General features: G+C 49.8%; 1 protein-coding gene, 1 non-coding gene and 2 pseudogenes across 2 annotated transcripts; all 4 read left to right on the forward strand.

The window, feature by feature from the left end:
- The first annotated feature begins 4472 nt into the window (after nt 1-4472).
- Trnat-cgu lies at nt 4473-4545 on the forward strand. Its single transcript has one exon. It is a non-coding gene; the product is annotated as a tRNA-Thr (tRNA).
- Nucleotides 4546-5593: 1048 nt separating this feature from the next.
- LOC120843162 lies at nt 5594-5711 on the forward strand (annotated as a pseudogene).
- Nucleotides 5712-9925: 4214 nt separating this feature from the next.
- On the forward strand, nt 9926-10102 carry LOC115312664 (annotated as a pseudogene).
- A 10311-nt stretch (nt 10103-20413) lies between these two features.
- LOC120843155 lies at nt 20414-21561 on the forward strand. The gene is made up of 2 exons (XM_040214390.1): nt 20414-21398; nt 21462-21561. Exons 1-2 carry the CDS (start codon nt 20617-20619, stop codon nt 21559-21561), a joined length of 882 nt encoding a protein of 293 aa, XP_040070324.1. The 5' UTR covers nt 20414-20616.
- Nucleotides 21562-22553: the final 992 nt, after the last annotated feature.

The raw sequence follows: 22553 nt of genomic DNA on the forward strand, positions 1-22553 counted from the left end.
CCTCTTTTCTGCCTCCATTTTCTCTCGCTCCTTCGGCGCTCTCCTCCCTCTCCTCCATTTTTCTCTCCTCCAGAGCCATCGCCACATCCACTGGCCAGACTCTCCCAATGTACAGCTCTGCTCTATGGAATATGCAGTTTTGAAACAAAATCTAGATGTCGCTTCAAACGACGAGAGGCATATTGAAGTGAGGGAGGGGGGTACCCCCTTTGCGGGAGTTCCGCATATCAGGTAATCTAGTAGCGTTGGGTACAACCAATCAACCGCAGCTCCACTACTATGTGACGTCACAAGGGTGCTGCGCCAGTATTCCTGGACTAAAAGCTAACCCACTCGCTGCCCACTAAAGAGCAGATCATTGCATCTTTAAAATCGGTTGTAGTGGAGTACGCTTCACTTTGACGTAATATTTCAGTTGTGATCAAATTTCGTGCCACTAAAGCGATACCAGTCATTTACTACAGGGTCAGCTGAACAGTTACAAATTAGACAAAACCGAGAGAGGAAAAGACATACACACCGCTGACTATCAACTTGCTTCCTTTAATACTTCGTCTTCCTTTTTTTTTTCTTTACAACTAGTAATCAAAACCATCCCCCATGTCCGCGCGCTGCACCCATTAGGACGTTAAGCGGGTCGTGCCACACCCCAAGTATTGTCTTTCTTTTGTGCTTTGGCCATTTTCTTCAATGGCCAAGGCTTCAATTACCCCGCGTGTCGCCCTATAATGGTGGTGATGTTAATATCAGGAGTGCACTTGCAGACCGGCAGTGTGCAGAGAGATGTCAAGCCGATGTTCTTTTAACAGAAGCCGCGTGCTCCCTAGCTCGATTACTCACACACCTCCTAGTTTGCCCTATGTAGCACTTGCCACAGGAAAGTGGTATGTGGTACACAGCGTCTATTTGGCACGGGGTATACTTCGTCCTGTGAGCAATTGTGCATCGTTTCTTTTCTTGATTTGTTCTTTGATTAGTTCTGCGGCACATGGAGTACACCTTGCTTGGTGCCGAGCACACAACCCGAATATCATGCATCCCAGCAATCTTTTTTAGGTTATGTGTGAGTCCATGAATGTGGGGTATAACCGCAATCTTTCTTTGATTTGTAGCTTTCGATGAAGCCTCATTCACTGCATGCTGGTGTTTCGATTTCAGCAAATGGTTTCAGAAATGGCCATCAGGAGAGACTCTGGATAACCAGACTCACGTAGACGCCTAATCAGGTTTTCAAAACTTGGTTCATGTTGATGGTGACATGAGTTCTTTAGGGTGGAAATAAGAGCAGTTGTGGCAAAACTCCTCTTTATGATTTTCGAATGCCCCGAGTTCTATAGAAAACACCCGTGGCACGAGCGCGCCTCATATCTCCAGCACGTGTGGCTTCTTTGAACTGAAGCACCAGGTCAAGGAACCTGATGAACTTTGCAACGGGTAATTCATATGTGAAATCCAATTCGGGGCAACATTCTCGGAAGCACCGCATAGCTTTTGCTTTACGCCCATCCTCTTCTTCATTCACTTCAGTTTTACACTGAATCAAAAAAGATCCACATATCGGAAGATGGCCTTGATCCTGCTATACTTCAGTACGCTTTCAATGATCCTGCCATAAGCTGCGAAATATGCATCGCAGAGGTGAGAAGCTACCCAGGATTGAATACATACTCCACGAACACGCTCAACGGAGACCATCAGGAAAAGCCGGCTTCTTCCTTTGAAGCCCCATCTGGCAAGGGAGGCCAATCGGGTTCCCCATAGACAGCCACTTCAGATGATCGGGGATGTGAATTTTTCTGCCAAGGCCAAGCAAGTTCTTGAGCAAAGGCCGGAGTTCGCTCCACAACCACGGCTGGAACCCATCGACAAAGTGGTCCTATACTTCGTTTCACCTTATGTGCGAGCGAAGCCAAAGCTAGAAGCGCGAGACCAGCGCTTTTTGCGTTTCTCCCCAGCTCGCGCGCTCGAGCAAAGCCTGAACGCACGGAGCTTTCGTGCTCGCGCTTCCAGCTTTGCCTTCGCTCGCACATAAGGTGAAACGAAGTATAGTCAGGACTGTCGCTTCCAGAACTCGCGACGAAAAAACTTCGCATATCATCAGTGAAGCAATCGACTGCCTAGAAAACTAGAGGCATCATAGAACCCCAAGCTCCCCTGGCATAAGCTTTGGAGCCACGATACAGGGTCTGTTGCAGGACCTGCAGCTGCTGCTAAGGCTGCCTGCACACTGCCACCTCGCTGCTCAGGTGCTCCACCCCATTTGCCACGTCTTCTGCAGCAGGGAAACTGTTCTCCAAGTTTTTAATCTCAATGAACCCTTATTAGCTTTGAATGACAGCTGAGCAACCCTTTCCAGTCTCGACATTGATCCACTATAACAGCGCAGAAGCCAGATGCTTACAGACCTTGTATGCAACAAGGCACACACTAGGGAAGTGGTTCTCAAGCACTGATGTTTCGGTGACCCCCTCTGAACCGGTCAATGTGTTGGGGGACCTGAATCCACCGGGAGTGGGGGTTGTGAAATTGAGAAAAGTAAATGCACGCAAACAAACTTTGGAGCTCTGAAATGGAGGAGATTATATCAACCCAGCTCGCTTGGCACGCATGGTTTGGTCTATTTAGCTCTTTGGGACAACCAGCATCAATAAAAAAACTAGTGTATTTATTGCTTGGCTTGACTGATACGGTTGAGGGCATAAGGGCCCAAAGGGGTTTGAAGACTCACATTTGAGAACCACTGCGCTAAGGAGTGTGTGGCTCATAGTTAAATACATCCCGAGTGACTCGGGCCTGCTGAAATAGCACTTAAAAACGACATGGTTATGGAAAGAATAAGTAAGGATAATTGTGAGCTTGGGGATCACCCATGAGGGTACTCTGGGGAATGTTCTTAGGAACCCAGATTGAGAACCCACGATCCAGAGCAGGGGGTCTCCAGACAGTTTGGCTAAGGCGCCGGATTAGGGAACCGTCACAGACTCGAGGGCTGGAAAAAAAAAGTAATTACAAAAGACAGGTCAAAAACACAGTGGAAGCCAATCCCACCTCTTTCCCTTAGCAGAGCGAATGCTGTAGAGGAGGCAACCTCAGTGCTTTGGTAGAGTGAAAAGAGCTTGGGGAGCTTAGAATTCGTTTATGATTAAAGCGAGTATTTAAAACTAACCTAATTTGGAAATTTTATATTTTGCTAATTATGACATTACACAACAAATCAAACCAAGAAAACTCACTAGGCATAAATCAAAGTGCGTCGGAACCTCGGCACATTCGCGCAGTGCAGGACGAATGAGAATGATAGATCTCACGCTCACAAAATATTCAATATAGTTGTGACAGAGGACACTAAGAACAATGCATGTGAGAATGCAAAAGAATTTTAATATTGTTGCACAGACATGAAGCCGGGGACTAAGAGTGGTGATGCTAGAGAACTTTGTTACGATGCAGTTTCTCTCCATCTTTCTGGTATCTGTTTTAGTTCGTAACGCGTCGCAGCGCTGTTTTTTAGGTGTGCATCTTGTGCCGGGACCAGCGGCAGCAGGCCTGCTGGAGGCGGGCCAGTCAGGAGACTTACGCGGGCCGGGGTTTGGAGGCCCCTAATCCAGAGGGAAAATCTGCCATATTCCCATATATTTTGGCTGCTTCAAATTGAAGGGGCATTATAAGCAATCCCAGTGAGTTCAGACTACCGTAAAATCTGAAATTAATAGGGAGTTTTAGGGAACCGCTTTTGCACATCCGATACGGTACTATGGGCCCTCCAGTACGCACTGCGCATGCGCTACGTCAGAAGACTCGCATATGTGCACTTCGTACTGGAAGGCCCACCGTATACCGTATCGGATGTGCAAAAACGTTTCCCTAAAACTCCCTAATAGCGAGTTTGAAGGAACCATTTTTGCACATCCGATTCGGTTCGATGGGACCTCCGGTACGAACTGTGCACTCGCTACCGTAGAAGAGTCGCATACAGTCAAACCCGTTTATGACGAACAGCAGGAAACGCTCCAATCAGTTCGATATTGGGGAGGAGGACAGACAGTGACGCCCCAAGCGGTTAACTTTAGAACTACACGGATAGGGACAACAAATACAATGACTCGGCGCTCGGCCCACATAACCGAACGCGGCATCGGCGTTCGGCTGGAGTTCGTGTTCTCCGGTGACGGGTAGGAGGGGCTGTTTTGTTTCCACTACGGCCTGCATGAACACTGCAGCATGCACGGTCCCAGCTCAGCACAAACGCCGAAGTGGGTCAAGGTCGCACTCTCTGAGGATAGATCCGTCGATTGTTAGTATTTTTTACATTAAACTGTGCCCCGCGCTCTATTGTAGAAGATGACATGGACATGCCCATAGGGCCTGTCGGCATGTGCACAGGCCTTGTGTTGAGTAAACACCGAGCGTGGGGAAAAGAAACGGGTTATAGCGCCCCCTATAGTTCGATCTCCTGCCTACTGACGTCTAACCCCTGGTTAGTTCAGTTGGTAGAGCGCTCCATTCGTAATGGAGAGGTCCCGGGTTCGATACCCGGACCAGGCGGATTTTTCCGGTCGCTCACCAGTCACCTAGCTGTGTTTGGAGATTTGTTCCCCTTCTCCAGGGATTATTTTCATCAATAGCAAGTAGTTCGATATAGCAAAAACCATTTACAACGAACTTTCACGCTGCGTTCATTGTAAGACGAGAGCTTCTTTTTCTCTCTCATCTCTTTTCTATTTTGTAACAAAGTGCTGGAATGCTTTTTTTTTTTTGCATGCTTGCAGAGTTTTTATTTTCTTTTTAGCTTATATCCCCTTCCGAATCACTTCTCTTCGTAGGCAACCGCTTTGGAATGAAGTTTTTTTCTCTTTTAGTGCCTGCAGTTTTTTTTTAGCTTTTTTTTCTTCTTAATCGCTTCTCTTTGTCAACTTTGTTTCTCGGCTTGAGCTTTTAGAGTTTGCTTTCTTTCCTGGATTTTTTGTGGAGGGGAAGGGACAGGATACAAGGCGGTTGTTTGCACGTTTTTGGAAGCCTTCCCGGGGGGGGGGGGGGGGGGGGGGGGGGGGGAAGTTCGATATAGCCAATATGTTGTTCGTTATAAAAAGTACTTTTTGCATGCATTTTTATTTAAATTTTCCGTGAGTTCGATATCGACAATAATTCGCTGTACCTGGGTTCGTTCTAAACGGGTTTCACTGTATGCGCACTTATTGCCGGAGGGCCCATCGTACCGTATAGGATGTGCAAAAACAGTTCCCTAAAACACCCTAATGCCTCCGTTGTGAAATTTCCCATCCCATTTTTCTGGCTAGATATTAGTAACGTAAAAATTACAAAACATCGCCCGCCCCCCCCCCCCCCCCCCATCACGTGCACAAGAAGCTGCACATTCTGGTGTGCACAAATATCGAGAATGTAGCTCTAGGCTTTATTTTGTTATCAAATGTAACTTATGGATAGAACTAGCTAGGTTGTAGCAAGATTATTATCTAGAATATTGTTACTGGTTCTTTTGAAGAAATCGGGAAATACGATATTAAACTATGCGGTACTTCGCAATCGTGGGAAGCTTGTTCTGGGTGGGGCTCAATATTCTCCATGCCAAAGTATCGCTTCTCGGCCTTTTGGCTAAGATCAAGTGTAGTGTCTGTTCTTACATCGCTTCTCGGCCTTTTGGCTAAGATCAAGTGTAGTATCGCTTCTCGGCCTTTTGGCTAAGATCATTTGTAGTTTCTCGGCGTGGCATACCGATCGCTTCTCGGCCTTTTGGCTAAGATCAAGTGTAGTGGACCTGCCCCCTGGACCTGCCCCCTGGACCTGCCCCCTGGACCTGCCCCCTGGACCTGCCTCCTGGACCTGCCTCCTGGACCTGCCTCCTGGACCTGCCTCCTGGACCTGCCTCCTGGACCTGCCTCCTGGACCTGCCTCCAGGACCTGCCTCCGGGATCTATCTGGTCGACCAGGAGCTGGATGGGGGACCCACCCCACCATGGCAGAGCCTTCAGCCTCCCCTGCCGGCCCTGCATGTCGAAGGAGTGGCATACCGATTCGGACGCCACCCACCGTGGCGCCGGCTGGCAGAAGCCCAGCTGTAGGACGGCAGCCGTGGAGGGAGGGAGACACCCTTGGCATCTCCTTCCCAACACCACATGTGTTTAGATGCACAGAAGAGGGGTGCTCCTCTGCCTACTCCGCGGCTGCCTGGACAAGCAGGCGACAGTCCCTGCAGCGGCACTTGGAGGGCGACCATGGTGTGCGGATACGCCGAACGACCAATCACTGCGCACTCTGCTCAGTTACGTTGGGAGCCCGGCCGTCCGCGCACCCATGTCTCGCCAACGGCAACCACACTGCTGCTCCGACCCAACAGCGTCACCAATGTCCGGAATGCGCTGCCTCCTTTCCGTCCAGGAAGGGTCTGGGCAATCACCACCAGTGGCACCGCAAACAGCGGGCCGGTCGGCAGGCCCTTGTTGACCTCGGGGTCCCTGCCAACCACGGAGACAGTAGCAACGGTGTGAGCCACGGCCGACCCACTACCGTGGCATCCTGTCGACCTGCCGGCCCATGTGAGACAGCGCGACGCACCCCGTCCAGCGCCAGCCGCACACGGGCCAGCTACGCAAGCACGCCAGCCCCTGTGGGGTCAACTGTGGAGCCGCCGGACATGCAGCTCACACCCATGGCACTGCCGAGCCCCAACCCCCAGCTACCACCTGAGGCCGAGGTTCCACTTGGAGAAACGACCCGGGACACCACCCCAACCCAGAGCACACCACAAGACCGGGACACCTTTCCGGCGAGACCACTGCTGGGTCTCACCGCCAACGATCCCGCCAAGGATGGCAGTGACACCGAAGCTGCCGAAGCTGCTCACAAGGAGGCCCCCTCCAACACCAGGGACCAAGATCCCACGAGCACACCAATGGGTGCAATCTCCAACGACCAGACCGAGGCCGGCAGTGTGACCGTGGGGGCCGAAGCTGCCAATGAAGAAGTCCCCACCAACACCGGGGACCGAGACATCACGAGCACACCAAGAAGCTCAACCCCCAACGACCAAACTGACGCCGGCAACGTGACCGAGACCGGTGACGTCGGCCACTGTGAGGACCCTGCCGGCACCTCAGTGCCATGGGAACCAACTGACGAGTCCTGCGTGCTCTCTGAACACACAAAGCGGTTGCGGAGGCTACTCAGGGAACCGGTGTCTGCTGCGGGTTGGAGCAGCTTCACCACCACTCTTGAGGCCGCAATTGAGGCAGTGACGACAGCCGTGAAGCTCCCCTCCGCAACATCTGGAGGGAGGCCTCGCCGTGAAGTCAATCCCAACTGCCCGCAGCAGATCCAGTCCCTGTACCGCCGCAACCGCCGCCGGGCAGTGAGACTCATCGTCGAGGGTCCCTCCACGCAGTGTCCAGTCCCACTGGACGAGCTCCAGGCCCACTTTACCACCACATGGGCCCCTAGGGAGGTCGACACGGACCTCCTCATGGCCCGAGTGCCAGCGGCAGGCGAGGTATCCATGGCTGCCTTCACCGACGACGAGGTGGCGACCCGCCTGCGACGCTGCGAGAGTACGGCACCCGGGGGCGACCGCTTGACTTACCAACACTGGCGAACTGTCGATCCCGAGGCCTCCTTCCTTGCGGCGGCATTCAACATCTGCCTACGTCATCGCCGCGTGCCAGACACCTGGAGGGAGTCGAGAACGATCCTCATCTAGAAGAAGGGAGATCGGCAAGACCCCGCCAACTGGCGCCCAATCTCCCTCGGTTGCACAGTCGCGAAGCTCTACGCCGGATGCTTTGCGGCTCGTCTGCAGCAGTGGCTGTCTGACCACCGCGTCCTGTCACGGTGCCAGAAAGGATTCATGCCACACGACGGAGTGTTTGAACACAACTTCGTGCTGCAGGAGCGGTTGGATGCGGCCCGGACGGGCGGTGGAGACCTTTGTGTGGCGTTCCTGGACTATGCCAACGCCTTCGGGTCGGTCGCCCACAATGCTCTCGTCGACGCGGTCCGGGGAGCTGGTGCCGGGGAGGCATTCGCCTCCATAGTGGAAGACCTGTACAGCGGCAACACGACATCCATCGTCGGTGAGGCGGGCATCACGGAGCCCATCAACATCTCAGCCGGGATCCGACAGGGCTGCCCACTGAGCGGGCTGCTGTTCAACTTGGTTCTTGATCCTGTCATCAGGGCGGTGCAGGGAGGCGAAGGGCAGCACAACATCCTCGCCTACGCCGACGACCTCACCCCCTTGGCCGACGACCCAGGGACACTGCAGCAGCGCATCAACATCGTGGCGGCCCTCTCCTCCCGGATTGGGCTCCGGCTGAACCCGGCCAAGTGCAGGACCCTTCACCTCTCCGGCCAGCACCCTGTCGGCACGAGACCCACCCGCTTCCTCATCGAGCGTGAGCCTGTCCCGGCCATCGGGGACTTCGTGGGACACGCTTTCCTGGGCAGACCCGTCGGGTACAGGGTGCTCCACGAGGATGCAACAATCAGCGATGCCGTGGACCTCGGCAAGCGCCTCCTGAACTCTGTGCTCGCTCCGTGGCAGAGGCTGGATGCGGTAAAGACGTTCCTCTTTCCCGCGCTCAACTTTGCCATGAGGGCGGGCATCCTAGGAAAGGTGGAATGGCGGAGACTGGACGACGCACTGCGCCCGCTGCTCAAGCGCACGCTGTACCTGCCAAGCAACGCCTGCAACGAATACCTGTATGGGAGCGCGGCGGCAGGTGCGGCGGGCATACCTGTAGCGGCGGACACAAGCGATGCCTGCCGAGTCGACGGAGCCTTCAAGCTCCTCTCCTCCGCCGACGCCGAGATCCGCGACATGGCCCTCCGAGCCGTGACCCAGGTGGTGTCAAAACGCCTACGGCGGGTTGCGGCTGCAGAGGACGTCGAGAGGTACCTGACCGGGGAGACCGAGGGCGACTTCCGGGCCACCTCAACGCAGGTCCAGTCTGTGTGGACCGAGGCCCGGAAGGCCTCCCGCCGCCTTGAAGTGGGGTGGGAGCTGCAGCCCGACGGTGCCCGAATCACTTGCGGAGACGTGTCGGTCTCCGCCAAACATCGCCACAGGGTGATCCGGACCCTCCGGCTCATCCTGACAACAGCACGGGACACGGCCCTCCAGCAGAAGCCCAACCAGGGCAAGGTGATGGAGTGTGTCGCCTCTGACCCAACCAGTTCCCACTTCATGAGGTCAGGGCGGCACACTCGGTTCGCCGACTGGAGGTTTGTGCACCGTGCCCGGCTGAACCTGCTTCCCTTGAACGGCGCACGCCCGTGGGCCGGAGCTGCCGACCAGCGGTGCAGAGCCTGCGGCTATCCCCGGGAGACGCTGCCACACGTCCTCTGCCACTGCATGGTGCAGAGCCGGGCCCTCACGGACAGGCATGACCAAGTGGTGAGCCGTATCAGGGCTGCAGCCGCTGGCCGGTTCACCATAACTCATGAGAACCAGCCCGTCGGCGGCACAAGCCTGCGACCTGACCTGGTGCTCGTCCGGGGTGAAGAGGCCCTCATCATCGACGTCTGCTGCCCCTTCGAGAACCGTCGCGCCGCACTGGAGGAAGCTCGCCTACAGAAGATCACCAAGTACGAGCCCGTGCGGCAGCTTCTACTGCGGCGGTTCCAGAGGGTGGCAGTGGAGGCCGTGGTGGTGGGGGCGCTCGGGTCGTGGGACCCTGCTAACGACCGAGTCATGCGTCGCCTGTGTAGCAAACCACATGCACGGACCCTGAAGAGACTGATAGTCAGCGAGACTATAGCAAAATCGAGAGACATGTACGTAAAACACGTCGGGAAGTGAGGACCATCGATGTCCACACATCTTCCCCCTCCCCTTTTTTTCTTCTTTTTTTTTCATTTATTGTTTTTGAATGTTACAGCTTATTTTATGCAATGAACAAGTGTTAGAGATGTAATTTTTTATGTAACAAGCATCAATAAAAATCTGTTCTTATCAGCTTAATATCTGATATGGACCTAATTGGTCCAAGATATTAAACTTATTTTTGTGAACGGTGTTTCTCCGAAGCTTGCTTCGAGGTCGCCAGGGTTGGCCCGGTATTGCACTACCTCCGGGAACGGCCCGTCCCCCTCTGGGGGAAAATAACGAATTCCAAAGTCAGATCTAAAGTTAAAGTGCTATGTATCCATTACACACTGATGCAATCCCGAATCAGGGAAGCACTGAATAGTAATGTGACGAATCTATGTGAATCGAGATTTGTAGCCGATTCTCAAACGATTCAGAAAGAATCGGAGCGTTTTCATGGTTGCCAGATCACGTTGATGAGTTCCAACTTTTCGTGATAGTAAAGTAACTAAATTCTACAAAGTGCACAAAATAATTATGTAATATAATACCATAGTAAAAAATATTCCGTTTTGTTTCTATTATTTTGGATGTTCGTCGAAAATGGTAGCCAGACATCGCGGGAAAATTGGTTTCGATTCCGGATTACGACCAAAATAGGCGAGCTTGGTGCACGTGTTTTCATCGCTGCAAATGATCGATGCCATACGTGCTGTTCGATACAGACACATCTCGTGCCTATAATTACGGTCATAGTGGCACACGTGTACTGCACAAGTGAGTACGTTTGATTCGATTACCTTCAACGTGAGTTCACTGAGGTATTATTATCGGAACACGGGAAGCAATCTGAAACTCATTACATTCTCCTGTGCTGCATTTGTACCTTTCTGGTTAATTATGTCCGATTTAGTTGTGTTTGCTTCCGAACAATAAAGTCGCGTTGGACACCTCTGTGTTGTGTTTCTTTCTCGTCAAATGAAGTTCACGTACACACGTAGGTGTGAACTGGCGGACCGGCCAGCTTGAGCCGCTGCACACTCGGAGTAAAGGCCCGTTCACACACTTGCGACCGAGTACGACTGAGAGAGACGAGATCTCTTAAAACTTCTTAAAGGGGCCCTGCAATCATATTTAAGCGTCTACCTTTTTTGCGGTTTCCACGTCCCTCGGGGTTCAGGCAAGCCAGCGCGCACGGAGAAAGTAACTAAATATCAGTGCATCATATTTTAGCCGGGCGACGCGGAAACCTCCTCCACCGACGGGGGCGACCCGCGGTACCGAAAGCGCGCAAAATGTGACGTCTTTGGTCCTTGGCTTTCTACTGATCAGAGCCGCTAGAAGCTTCTTTTTAGTCGAAATACAAAATATAAGTGGCGCGAACCGTTTCAATTATTTCTAAAAGTAGTTTTTGTTCTGTATTTTAGATCAGAAAAGAAAGAAATGCAGTTTATGAAGTACGGAAACAAGAAATGACGCATCGACGTACCCGCCACCAAGCGGTGGAAAAGGCGGCGCATACTAGAAAAGAGTAGTGGGATCAGGAGCCGACACGGAAAGGCCCCGGATGTACGCGGCGGCGCTGCGGTCGTTTACGGACTGGAGGATCTGACGGGCTCCGAGCGTTCCGAAGGCCTTCGGCGAGTAGGTTTGTCTTGCGTTTTGGCCATTTCGCGGTATGGCAGCGCGAAGTCGCTCCCATTCTGAACTAATCTTTACCCCGTGTTTGCTGTCGTTTGTGGCCAGTGAAGTGCCATGCCGAATTATTGTTTAATCGCACAGCAAATGCAATGAGAGCCGCTCTGGCTGCCCGCTGTATACAGCCTATCCAGAACACGCCTTAGTGGCGCCCTCTCGCGCCGTCGACACGGAGTGCGGCAGCCGTGAGCACACGCTGAGCTCACTATCCCTCCTCTAGTTCACGGCCACTCAGGCAACCAAGGACGTCATGAGGGAGGTTGTTTTTTGCTTGTTTTTGTAATTTTAATTTGCCTATAACTTCTAAAATAAAGCGAAATTCGAGAAAAGAAAAGTTACACTAAGTTACTACGGTCAGTGCGCTCAGGTTTGGTGCAAATTAAAAACCAGTAAAAAAGTGCTTGCAGGGCCCCTTTAAATGTTTCTAGAATGAGGGAACACACGGAACACACTGACATTGTGGCGCGATCTATGCGGTGAGCCTAGAACTGCATTTCACAAAAGCGAAGGTTTTGCGGGATTTCCGAGGTCAAATGTGCGTAATACCCATAGAAAGGCTCGTTTATAACATTAACAAAAGTTTTTCGAGCCAAAAAAGAAAGGATATTGCGCGAGAAATAAAAAAAAAATATGCCGGACCGCCGAGTTTACACTGCTTCCCAATAGATGGCGCCAGTGTGTTCTCTAGTTTAAGAAGTTTTAAGGAACCCAGGTTTAAAGGGCAGCTCCGCCGTCAATTTGAGCGTCTTTATCGAAACATATTTTCGGAAAGGGTACTAAAAATTTAGCCTATAGCAGCGGTTAAATCATTAAAAAACTGTTTACATAATTTATAATCGTTAAAATACGCTGAAACCGAAACCGAAACCAACTTGCCACACGACTGGTCCGCCATTTTGATGTGACGTCACATATGGTATAAACACTCGCACGTGTGCAGTTTGAGCCTGGCCAGCCTGGCAGCAGGTCACTGTTTTGTGTTCCTGCCGCGGATGAAAATGGACTCATCAAGCTCGTCTGATTCATTCTTCTCCTCTTTGCAAACGCTCGTTGCTCGATCGGCGGCTGTCCGGGTTGTGTGTGCGCGAACACGGTAGGCACGGCACATTTGTGTAGCTTCTTTCTGCGCCCGTCCCCGCCCAACCCGAAAGATTCCCTCAGTCGCACGCTAGCGTCATAGCAATCCGGTGAGATTAAGTGGTCGGAGCAGATTCGGCTGTTTTTACTTGGGAGCCAGCGTTCACGTCGGACTGCCAGGACCCACTTCTTTCGTGTCGACTTGTCGGTCGGAAAACTATGAAATGTCACTTTGCTACGTTTCTTTGTGGTGTTATTACACCCTACGGCACTACACCAATTCCCTCCAGTCGCCATTACGCGCTCTAACATAACTGTATAAACCAATAGAATAAGCAAAAAGCAGACAGTCCTAGCACCAACAAGCTCCAAAGCAAGCACCCTAACCAACATGTGACGTCACGGCAACGTCAGTGCCATCATGGCAGCCTCCGTGTGCCGCTCTTCTTCAGTGTTGCCAGTAGGGCGGCAGCAAGTGATTTGGGTGTGGACGTGTAAATTTCAAAATTCATTTTCTTCTAAGAAAATTAATATTTTTCCGAGATATTTCGTACACATGCTCAGGAAGGGAATCCTAATACATGGTGAAAATTTTATAGAAATCGGTGACTATAAAAATTACGGCGGAGATGCACTTTAAGAGGTCGCAAGCAGTCGCAAGAGTGTGAACGGGCCTTAAGAGGCACGGCCTGTCACTGCTCCCCGCGGCCATCGGGGAAAGGAGTCCCTAGACTTGTGCAAAAGGTATGGTAAACTGATGCCCGCGGGGGGCAGGGGCGGATCCAGACCTCCATTTTAGGGGGGGGGGGGGGGGGGGGCGGTTCCTCGGTGTAAAACGGCGGGGGGGGGGGGGAAGTGTTTATATTTTTTGTGGAGTTATCGTTTTTACTAAACTCTGATAACATATTATAGATCTTGAGAGCTTTTGTATCGGTTTACCTGTCGGGGCTGAACTCTGAATTTAAACCTTTCGGGTGACCACGCTAGAGGGAAGTAGCTAGAAAATTGTGGTAGCACTATTCTTTCTGAACACCATAACGCAAGGAATTTTGTAGTTCATAGGAAACGGGATTACTCCATTCGCGTGGCAGCGCCCTAGAAATAGAAAAAGAACTTTAACTACTGGGGATGAATGTTTGGTGCTATAGCGGCTGTTGACGTAGCGAGCGAAACGAACGCTGCCAGGCAAGTTCGTCGGTTGTTCGCCGTGTATTTGGAATGTCCAGAGCGCAGCACATGCGGCATTGCCAACCCAAACTCGTGTTTTCACGTGTTCTGGATGCAACTCGAGAGAACGAAAGCGAATAATTGTTGAATATTTTGGAAAGCATGTTGCAGTTCGGCATCTATAACTTTTAAGCTTAGACAAGACCTTAAACCTGCAATGGATCCTTCCAAATTATATTCAATTGCACTTCGTCTGGATATTTTCTGTATGAAAGGAACACTTACTTATTTCTGGGTAGTTAGCTCATTCGTCAGGGTCGAGAGGACAGGTGCAGAGATATGATGGGGGAGAGCGGTTGTCCGGTCGGCGAATCTCAACTGGGCTAAAGGCCGATCACGACTGCAGCATGGATGTTTGAAAGTCGGTGTTCACTCGAAGGAGCACAGGCACTGTCTATTTAATTTATGTACAGTCACATGTTTAAAAGGGCTCGTTTTTCCCAAGTCCCTAGGTAGGGAATTCGAAGCCGCAGTTGCAAACCAGCGAGCCCCGCCCTCTGTTCCGTTCAACACACACATATTCGCTCCTGCAAAGCCGCGCGAAAGCTCTGCCGTCAATCCACAGAAGCCGCGTTTAACTCGAAAAGTAAAGACGGCGTCAAGGTGAGACAAGGGGTAGCGGGCGCCTTTCCTAAAATATGTCCCGCCACCCTAAGTTGAAACGGCATTGTATACAAATAAATGCCCACGGCGTCGGCTTGAGGACCCCGTGTAAGCAGCCTCCAGCTTTTAGAGTGCTTGTACCGTTTATCTTTCTTTTATTAGCTTCCCGCCACGAGAAGTCGTACCGGCAGCATCCCCCCTGGGCCGACCCTCGCGGAAGGGCCGAGCGTGGATTAGGGCCGAGCGAGCCGGAACTGCCGAGTGCGGGGGCTAGGCCGACGACTGCGAAAGGGCCGGGAGGGGTGTCGAGGCCGAAAGAGGGGGGAAGGCCGGGCACGGCGGCAAGGCTTAGGAAAGCGTAAGGGCCGATAACGGGGGTGGGGATTAGAGCGATCAGTGCACGCGTGGCTCCTTCGTCGACGCGGGAATTCGTTGGAAAGAAAACCGATAGATGGCGCGCCCTGTTTTCGCTCCTTTCTGTTTGGAGACCTGTTTGGTTTGACGAGTCTGGCGTGGAGCACGGTGGAAGAAAAATGTCTTCCACCGTGGCCTAAAAACCTTCTTTTTTTTAACACACGTTTTGAGCGAGCGATTGTAACGACAGAGTGAAGTCTGGAAAAGCGAAACAACTTAATCCCGCTGCATGAGCTCTCGTGCAGCCAGATCCTCTTGCAGTGCTATGAATTCGTGCTCTAGCTTTCGCTATAATACAGGGGGCTCCTAAATAGACCGATCTCACCAGCCAGTTTGACCACGCTGCCGCAATGCATCGAGGGAACTTTAGTCTTTCCGCATGTGCGACAACTGCGCTGGAGCTCTGCGCGTGTGCAGCACGAGCCCTTTCGTGCACTGCCGTTTGCTTTATGTGAACTAAAGTTATGGCGGCGTCACGCATGCGCCAAACATTAGTGAGATCGGTTTATTGTCTCAACATCTTCGTCTTCTACGTGCTTGCCCAATAGGGCGCGGGCACAAGCCCTGTTTGAATAGAAGCCTCTTGGCTCCCCTCTAGGTTGACTGGCGCAGTGTCTTCACGCAGCAAGGTCAGGAGCTTCGTTTCGTCGCGTACTACTACTTCCGACTTTATAAGCCCTCACAGTGGAAGGCAAGAGGCAGAACCTCAGTTTTTTTCTGCGCCCCTTCCAACAGAAGAAAAATAAACTTACCATGATCCCACGGATAAATTCGGAGTACACTTGATGTGTGGTGTCTGAGGTGGCCAAAAAGAAAGTGCAAAGTACTCCTACGAGGGCAGCTAAGCCTATCGCACATATTACTAGGTAATTTGCAAAGAAAAAGTCTTCTAAGCAAACGTTTGGATACAAAACAAATGAGGAGATCTACGGAATGGGATTTGCTCCTTTTTGATCCAGGGGCCCGACATGGAATTCTAAATTGAAACCCGGCTCACACCGCTTACACCTCATACAAAAGACAGTCTGACAGACACGATCGAGTCACCGCGAGATCCGTGTTTCGAATGCCGCGTGCCATGTCTCTTCTTCAACTCATTGCCATGCAGCATTCGAAGAATGGACCTCGCGGTGACTCGCGTTCGAATCTGTCCGCAGACCGTCCTTCGTAGGATTTATGAGCAGTGTGACCATGGCTTAACGTTCAGGTATCAATTTCATCATGAAAATCCCGAAAGATTACGTAGACGGGAGTGGTATGTCATAAAGCAAAAGCGACGGGATTGCCATGGTGGGGAAGAACAATCAGAGATGCTTAAAAGAGATGTAAAAAAAATTGCAAGGCGAGTAAAAAAAAAAAAGAATTAAGATTAATTAACCGCGTCTTTATGAGAAAGCAAATGACGTCGCACTAAGTTTCTATTTGTGCACGAGCTCACTAGGTAACCGGACAAAAGCTCACCGGACAAAAGCTCACCGACAAAAGCTCACCTAATTTTTTCGGCTACCAGGGCAAAAGACAGGCTGGGATAAAGTGCGGACACGATGGACATTGCACCATTTTTAGGATAACTGGTGCCCCTTACCGTACAAAGGTGTCGACAGATAAGCCATAACAGGCGAAGCGACGATTTGGGACCAAAATTTAGGTCACCGATATTGAGTGGAGCTGATAACATAAAGCTTGCTTAAAGGAGGACCAGCAGAGATATTCTTCAGCCTGGCGGAAAGTCCTCCTCGCCCTCTTTTTTTCCCTTTCTCTCCTGTCTTGCAGCACGGCGAGGCGGGGGGAAGGGTCCCTTTTTGCGCCGGCTTCTTCTGAGAGGATAAGCCGAGAAAATCCTCATTCTGACCGACGGGCGATAGGTGTGGCAGCAGCGACTTCGTGACTTACGGGTACCTACAGCTCCTATAGCGTACTCTGACCTATTTTTTGGCGCTCGCCAAGCCTAGCCCCTCGGGGGCAGGTTTCACGGAGCTGCAAGGCTGCACCCTCCCAGTCACCGATTTTCAGCTGTCAAATTTGTTTGGCTGTAGCCCGTGTCAAAATAAACGCATACTTGGGAGCTGCGGTGCATCAACACACCCATTGAAGGTACGTTTCATAGATATTCTTGGTTGATCAAGGAGCTCAGAACACATGCGCGAGATGTGGGGACTTCAATATGTGAGGATAACTTACATATTCACAAAACATTCCATCTTCAAAAAAACCGGCTTATTACGCTCAAACCTGCCGCAAATTGCTATGTACCAGGCGCGGGCATCTTGTAGCGGATCTCTGTTTTCGTACAGCGGGCACAAATTATTGGAGAACTTTAGTATGTTTTCAGGCCACGCTATATTTAAGGCCCTGTCACACTGAGGCAACACGACGGCAACAGCAACACAACACGTTGTCCAACAGTCGGGCAACTTGTTGCTCGCTCCCCGTGTTGTCCGACAAAGCTGTCACACCGCGGCAACAGCACGACAATATGGACGACAACTAAAATGTTGCCTCGGTATGACAGCTTTCGGCAACAAAAACAGCAGCAACTTGTGTTGGACAAGGAGTGTTGCCCTGATCGCTGGCTGAGCGAATTTCGGGCCGGCAACACGACAACATAGATAGCTTCGATGGTAGAGCTAGTCCCCTATCAATAAAGTCTTACTCAAACAAAGGCTTGGAAAACGTTATTTAACAATAATTAGGGCTGGCGTGCAGCTAAAATATTTTCGATTAATGTTTTTTGCGGCGCAGTTACGGAAAGCGATTTTCGAAATGGTCACAGCTACGGTCGTGAACGTTCAGACTAGTTTTGAAATTAGATCTCCCGAGAGTCCAGCGCACATTACGGATAGTGAAATAAAATGGCATGCCTACTCACCCACTAATAAAGTATAATAAAAATAATCCAGAAAACCTAAGATTAAAAAATCGAAGCATAAAACGACCACTCTGATCATGATTGTTGATGCTTGGAACTTGGAAACAGCCGCTATCAGACACCTGATTTGTTTTAAAAATACCCAGGACGTTTTGGGCGAATGAAGCGATCACGTAGCAGCGGTAGGCCAGTAGACAGCGTTGAAAAATATTTATTTCACCGATTGTTATGAAGGCCGATGGTGTCGGTGTCGCAGTTTTGAAGCACTGTCAGTTCAGCTCAACACCACGCTACAAAAGACGCTTTGGGGTACTTCCGGTGCTAACGCAATTTTACAGTAGAAATAGGAATTACATGAAAGAACCGGACAGAATCACTTCATACGGTGGCGTAAATCCCGAAAATACATCAGCGATGCCACTTTCCTCGGTTAGGGCTATCTGCTTTGTCAGCGAATGAAGAACATTTCGATAAAATAAAGAGCGAAAAATACTCCCTGTGTCAAGTTTTCTAATCACAGTCACTAGTTGATGTCGTACCGTGGTAATTCCCGGCCCTTCGAACGCACTAGCACTTTGTAGAGTCACATTTCCAGCGATTCCGCGCCGCACACGAACGAAGGTAAACAATCAAGATGGCGGAGTGTTACCCGTGTTGTCCTCGCCGTCAGCGCGGTGTGACAGGGTTGTCGGACAACAAATCGGGCAACACGGTTGCCGGGCGGCAGCAGCATGTTGCCCGACTGTTGTTGTTGCCTCGATGTGACAGGGTCGCCGGCAACACGACTTCCCCGTGTTGCCGGATAGAGTTGTCCAACTGTTGCCTCAGTGTGACAGGGCCTTTAGCGGAAACTCGCGCTGCCACTTCGATGCATTCTCTGAAGCGCGCGTCTAAAGTGGTAGTGGGCCTTTGAAAACGATTTACTAGAATCTCCTGTTGTGTGTCTAACTCGCAGAACATGATGGCCTGCAAAATATATGAAATTCATATTTACACATTCTAACAACCATCTGAGGTGAGAGGGCATTTCTGGTGTGGATGTCAATATCAAAGTTTTAGTGGGTCGCTTTTAGCACTTCGATGACCGTACGGCCCGTACCCCACAACGATATGTAAGCTAGACTCGCTGTGAACATCCTTTATCGAGTGCGGCTATGGAGTGGGAAACGCAATATTGGCGAGTCTAGCGTGTCGTATTATGGTTCAACTTTGCTTGTATTGGTACTATAGCACGGGCCGCGCGCCGCTTTGAAGTATTTGTTGCGTCTCAAATAAAGACTAAAGCAAAAGCAGACAATTTTTTTAATGTGGCACAGAATTGCAATTTAACATTATAAAAACATTTTAGGCGCCTTACACCATACAGTTAGCACGAACAAACTATCGCCGGTCTTTCTCCTCCCTCCTATTTTTTTTTTTTGTTCTTAGAAAGGAATGATGTTTAGAAAGCTGTTAATACGAGTATCCAACCTAAGCGGTAGATTTTAGTGCGAGCCAATACATTGCTGTGGAAAATAGCAAAAAGCGCCGATGTTGTTCGCGCGAACAGTGTCGCGTAATGTACGCGTACCGCTACACAATCAACGGAAACGGAGTAAATCAGCAAAGTTAGGGAAAAAAAAGTGGTGTTATTTTTTTATAGTTGAAAAGTAGTTATTTTTATATAATCAATTCGGTAAGGAGTGCTTCCATTGGGCACCAACCTACGAGGCATCAGTTTGTTCTTGTATACTAAATTCTGCATGGCCCTTGAGTAGAAATGGCAATATTGTGTTCGTGCTTAGCGTGTCACGCACAGTAATAAGACCAGTTCATTGCTTGAACATTTAAACAAGGCCTTTCTTACATCAAATAGACATTTTGCGAGTACGCTCTATTACTGGTGGTTCATGAAATAATCTACGTTGTTTATTTAGAGGAAAGGAAGTGGGGTGGTGAGGGGAGGGGGAATTGAATACAAAAGGCTGCTCAGGGAACCTCAAATTTTGTAAATAGTTCGCTCAACCTATAATCTTCAGTTAATTAAATCACTTTTGCTTTGTTTGTTTCAGAACTTTAAACAGTCGCGCCAAAGGCCAAGATGAGCGAAAAGTCAGATTCCCCTGTTTACTTGATCAAGAAGCGTATGCGAGATGGAACTGAAAAAGTATACGTGTGTAACCGTAGCAATCTCCGACGAAGCCTGAACCTCACTTTTTCTGAAACCTCGGAGATGACTGCTTTTGACGACTTGATAAAGCAAGCCAAAGCCGTTAATAGGTGTGACTCGTTGTCAGCTGTGATAATCAAGGCGCTGCGACGATTTCTTGAAACACGGAATTCAGAAGAACGATCGTCGAATGCTGTGTGCAACACACCGAAGCCGCTGCATCAAGAAGCGGAATCGCGCGCGATCACGCCTGACCCTGTAGGGGATCCATGCCTAGTTGTTTGCGACAAAGCCGCGCTATGGAATGTCATTCAGACTGTAGAGAAGCATAGTTCAGAGTGCAAGGAAAGTCTTATTTTGGAGAAAGTGACCGCCTGGGGTTTCGCATCACGAATACATTGTAAGTGTATTAACCATTCACTGGTGCTCAACACAAGCACGGTTGTCGGTTCCGTCCGGGCTGTAGACTGTTTGCTGACGGTGGCGTATGCCTCCTCTGGAGTTCTGGCGACGCAGTTTGAAAAGTTTTGCAATTTTAGCAAATTGACATACTCCCCTCGCACTGTGGAGAAATTGCTTGTAGATATCGAAGGTGCTGTAGAGTTGCTCAAGCTTGAAAGCCTGGCAGCCGCGCAAGAGGGCGAATCAAGGGCCACCGAGCAACATGACCCCACTTCGACAGCAATTAGTGTCGAGACTGATGCTCGGCACGCTTGCCGGAAGAACTCCACTCACACAGATGTCGTCGCGCTTGGCCAAATGACCCACAAAGTTGTAGGGATTGTTCACGTAAACAAAAAGGATGAACTATCTTCCCAAAAGCACGAAGCGTTCGGTACCAAAAAGCTGTACGAGTACTTCGATTCTAAAAAGATCTCCGTGCTAGATCACGCACACGACCGCAACACCACAGTCAATAAAATAATCAGAGAAAAAAACGGGCCATCCAACTCCAACGACCGCTGGCACGCTGCGAAGAGCCTCAAGAAAGGATTTCTTGCAATTTCATCTGGACCGAAGAGGAACGAGGGCAAGACATGGCACGTGGAGCTGTCCGACAAGTGCCAAGCGGTCCGTAACCACGCGTACTATGCTATGGCCGCTTGTGAGGGGAATCCAACCAAGCTAAGAGATATTTTCATAAACTGCGTAAACCATTTTGAAGGTAAACACGAGAAATGCAGCGAGGAATCAATTTGCAAAGAAAATGGACATGTCCCGACAACGCTGCTCGTGAAAGACCCGCTAGCGTCGGAACTTCTAACAAAATTTCTGAAATCAACAACCATCTACAAGAACGCGGAAGATTACGTAAAGTCGAAGGATACATTCTATGTAGAGTCATTCAATAATACTATGCTAATTTACCTCCAGAAGAGGATTCATTACCAGGACAGAAGCTACAAACTGAGGCAGAGCTTGGCACTCCTAGACTGGAATGAGCATGTTGGGCGAGGCTACACTTCACGTTACTCTATTGAGGACTGTCGTCATCCAGACCGGCAAGGCGGGAAAAGGAAGTACTTCAGGAAGACATACAGGTAGAATATTTTGAAGTGTACAGTGTTGCCATGGAATACTAGTCCTCTATTCTTTTCCTCCAGCTTCGTTCAAAAGATTCGGGAGTTGGTGCTTCGGTCTGCTGCCCTGGGAGATGCCAGCACGGTGAATGACGACTCCCTTGTGAATGACGAGAGTGTATAGCTTATAGGTATGCCTAATGTAAATTTAAACTAGTACCATTGACGTATAATAACAAGCAAGCTTATTTCATTAGAACAGTTGGGCAATTGTTGTGTGTACTTCTACATGTTTGTTTGTTTTTATTTCCCAGCTCGGGACATCACTGGACAAGGGACAGAAAAAGCCATTCCGCGGACTCAAAGATGTACCTGTAATTATTATGCAAATATACAATTTTCATGACAATCTTTTGTCGTTGCCAAATACAGATGACACACAAGAGAAAGTGAACGCTAACCGGTACATACGATTGCGACAGAGCTTCAACCAGGGTGTGATCTTCCGAAGTACAAATTCCGAATAAACGCCCGTCGAGGGGTTCGGAGTATATAAAGTGCTCACCCTTTTACACTTAGCGCATAAATAGATCAGAGCTCAGCAGAATGTACATCACCTCTTGGCTGTGCCTCTCGTGAGTCTTGAACGAGATATTAATAATTTCGATAAAAAAATAGATTAGCTGAAGAGAAAAATTAATTTGATTGCAGTCGAGACTCACAAGAAAAGCACAGCCTTTTACGCACAGTATATTGCGAGTATTTTCTGACGCACCGCGCGTGTTCTGGCATTGGCAATATTTGTTTCGGTGTTATACGTATATTTATCTAAGTTAGGCTCGATATCTGTCTGCTAGTGAGTGATACACTGTTTTTCCGTTCTTGTTTTTTCCAATTTTTTTTTTTTTTTTAACGAACTAAGCTAGCAATTCCTCTGCGCACCATGCCCTATTTATTTTGAAAATAAATGTGCAATATAATTTTGCAATTTATGCACTTGCCTAAGAGGATTGAATATTTGTAGAATTATGCGGCTGGGTTCAAGACGGATCCGCACCAGAAATCGCGCTCTTGTACCGCGGTACCATAACCATGGCTTCTTCAGTTTTGGTTTTTAGCTTGCGTTGTATATATTGTCGTCGGCATTTTGCAAACGTTATTTACGTTTCGGGGCTG

Source organism: Ixodes scapularis, unplaced genomic scaffold (genome assembly GCF_016920785.2).
Source record: "Ixodes scapularis isolate PalLabHiFi unplaced genomic scaffold, ASM1692078v2 PGA_scaffold10__122_contigs__length_95168666, whole genome shotgun sequence".
Lineage (NCBI taxonomy): Eukaryota > Metazoa > Arthropoda > Arachnida > Ixodida > Ixodidae > Ixodes > Ixodes scapularis.

Excerpts from the sequence above, each read along its gene's own strand:
- LOC120843155 (XM_040214390.1), top strand. The coding sequence starts at position 20,617 with ATGACCCACAAAGTTGTAGGGATTGTTCACGTAAACAAAAAGGATGAA. Across the intron at positions 21,399-21,461 it reads TACTTCAGGAAGACATACAG|CTTCGTTCAAAAGATTCGGG; the intron begins GTAGAATATTTT and ends CTTTTCCTCCAG.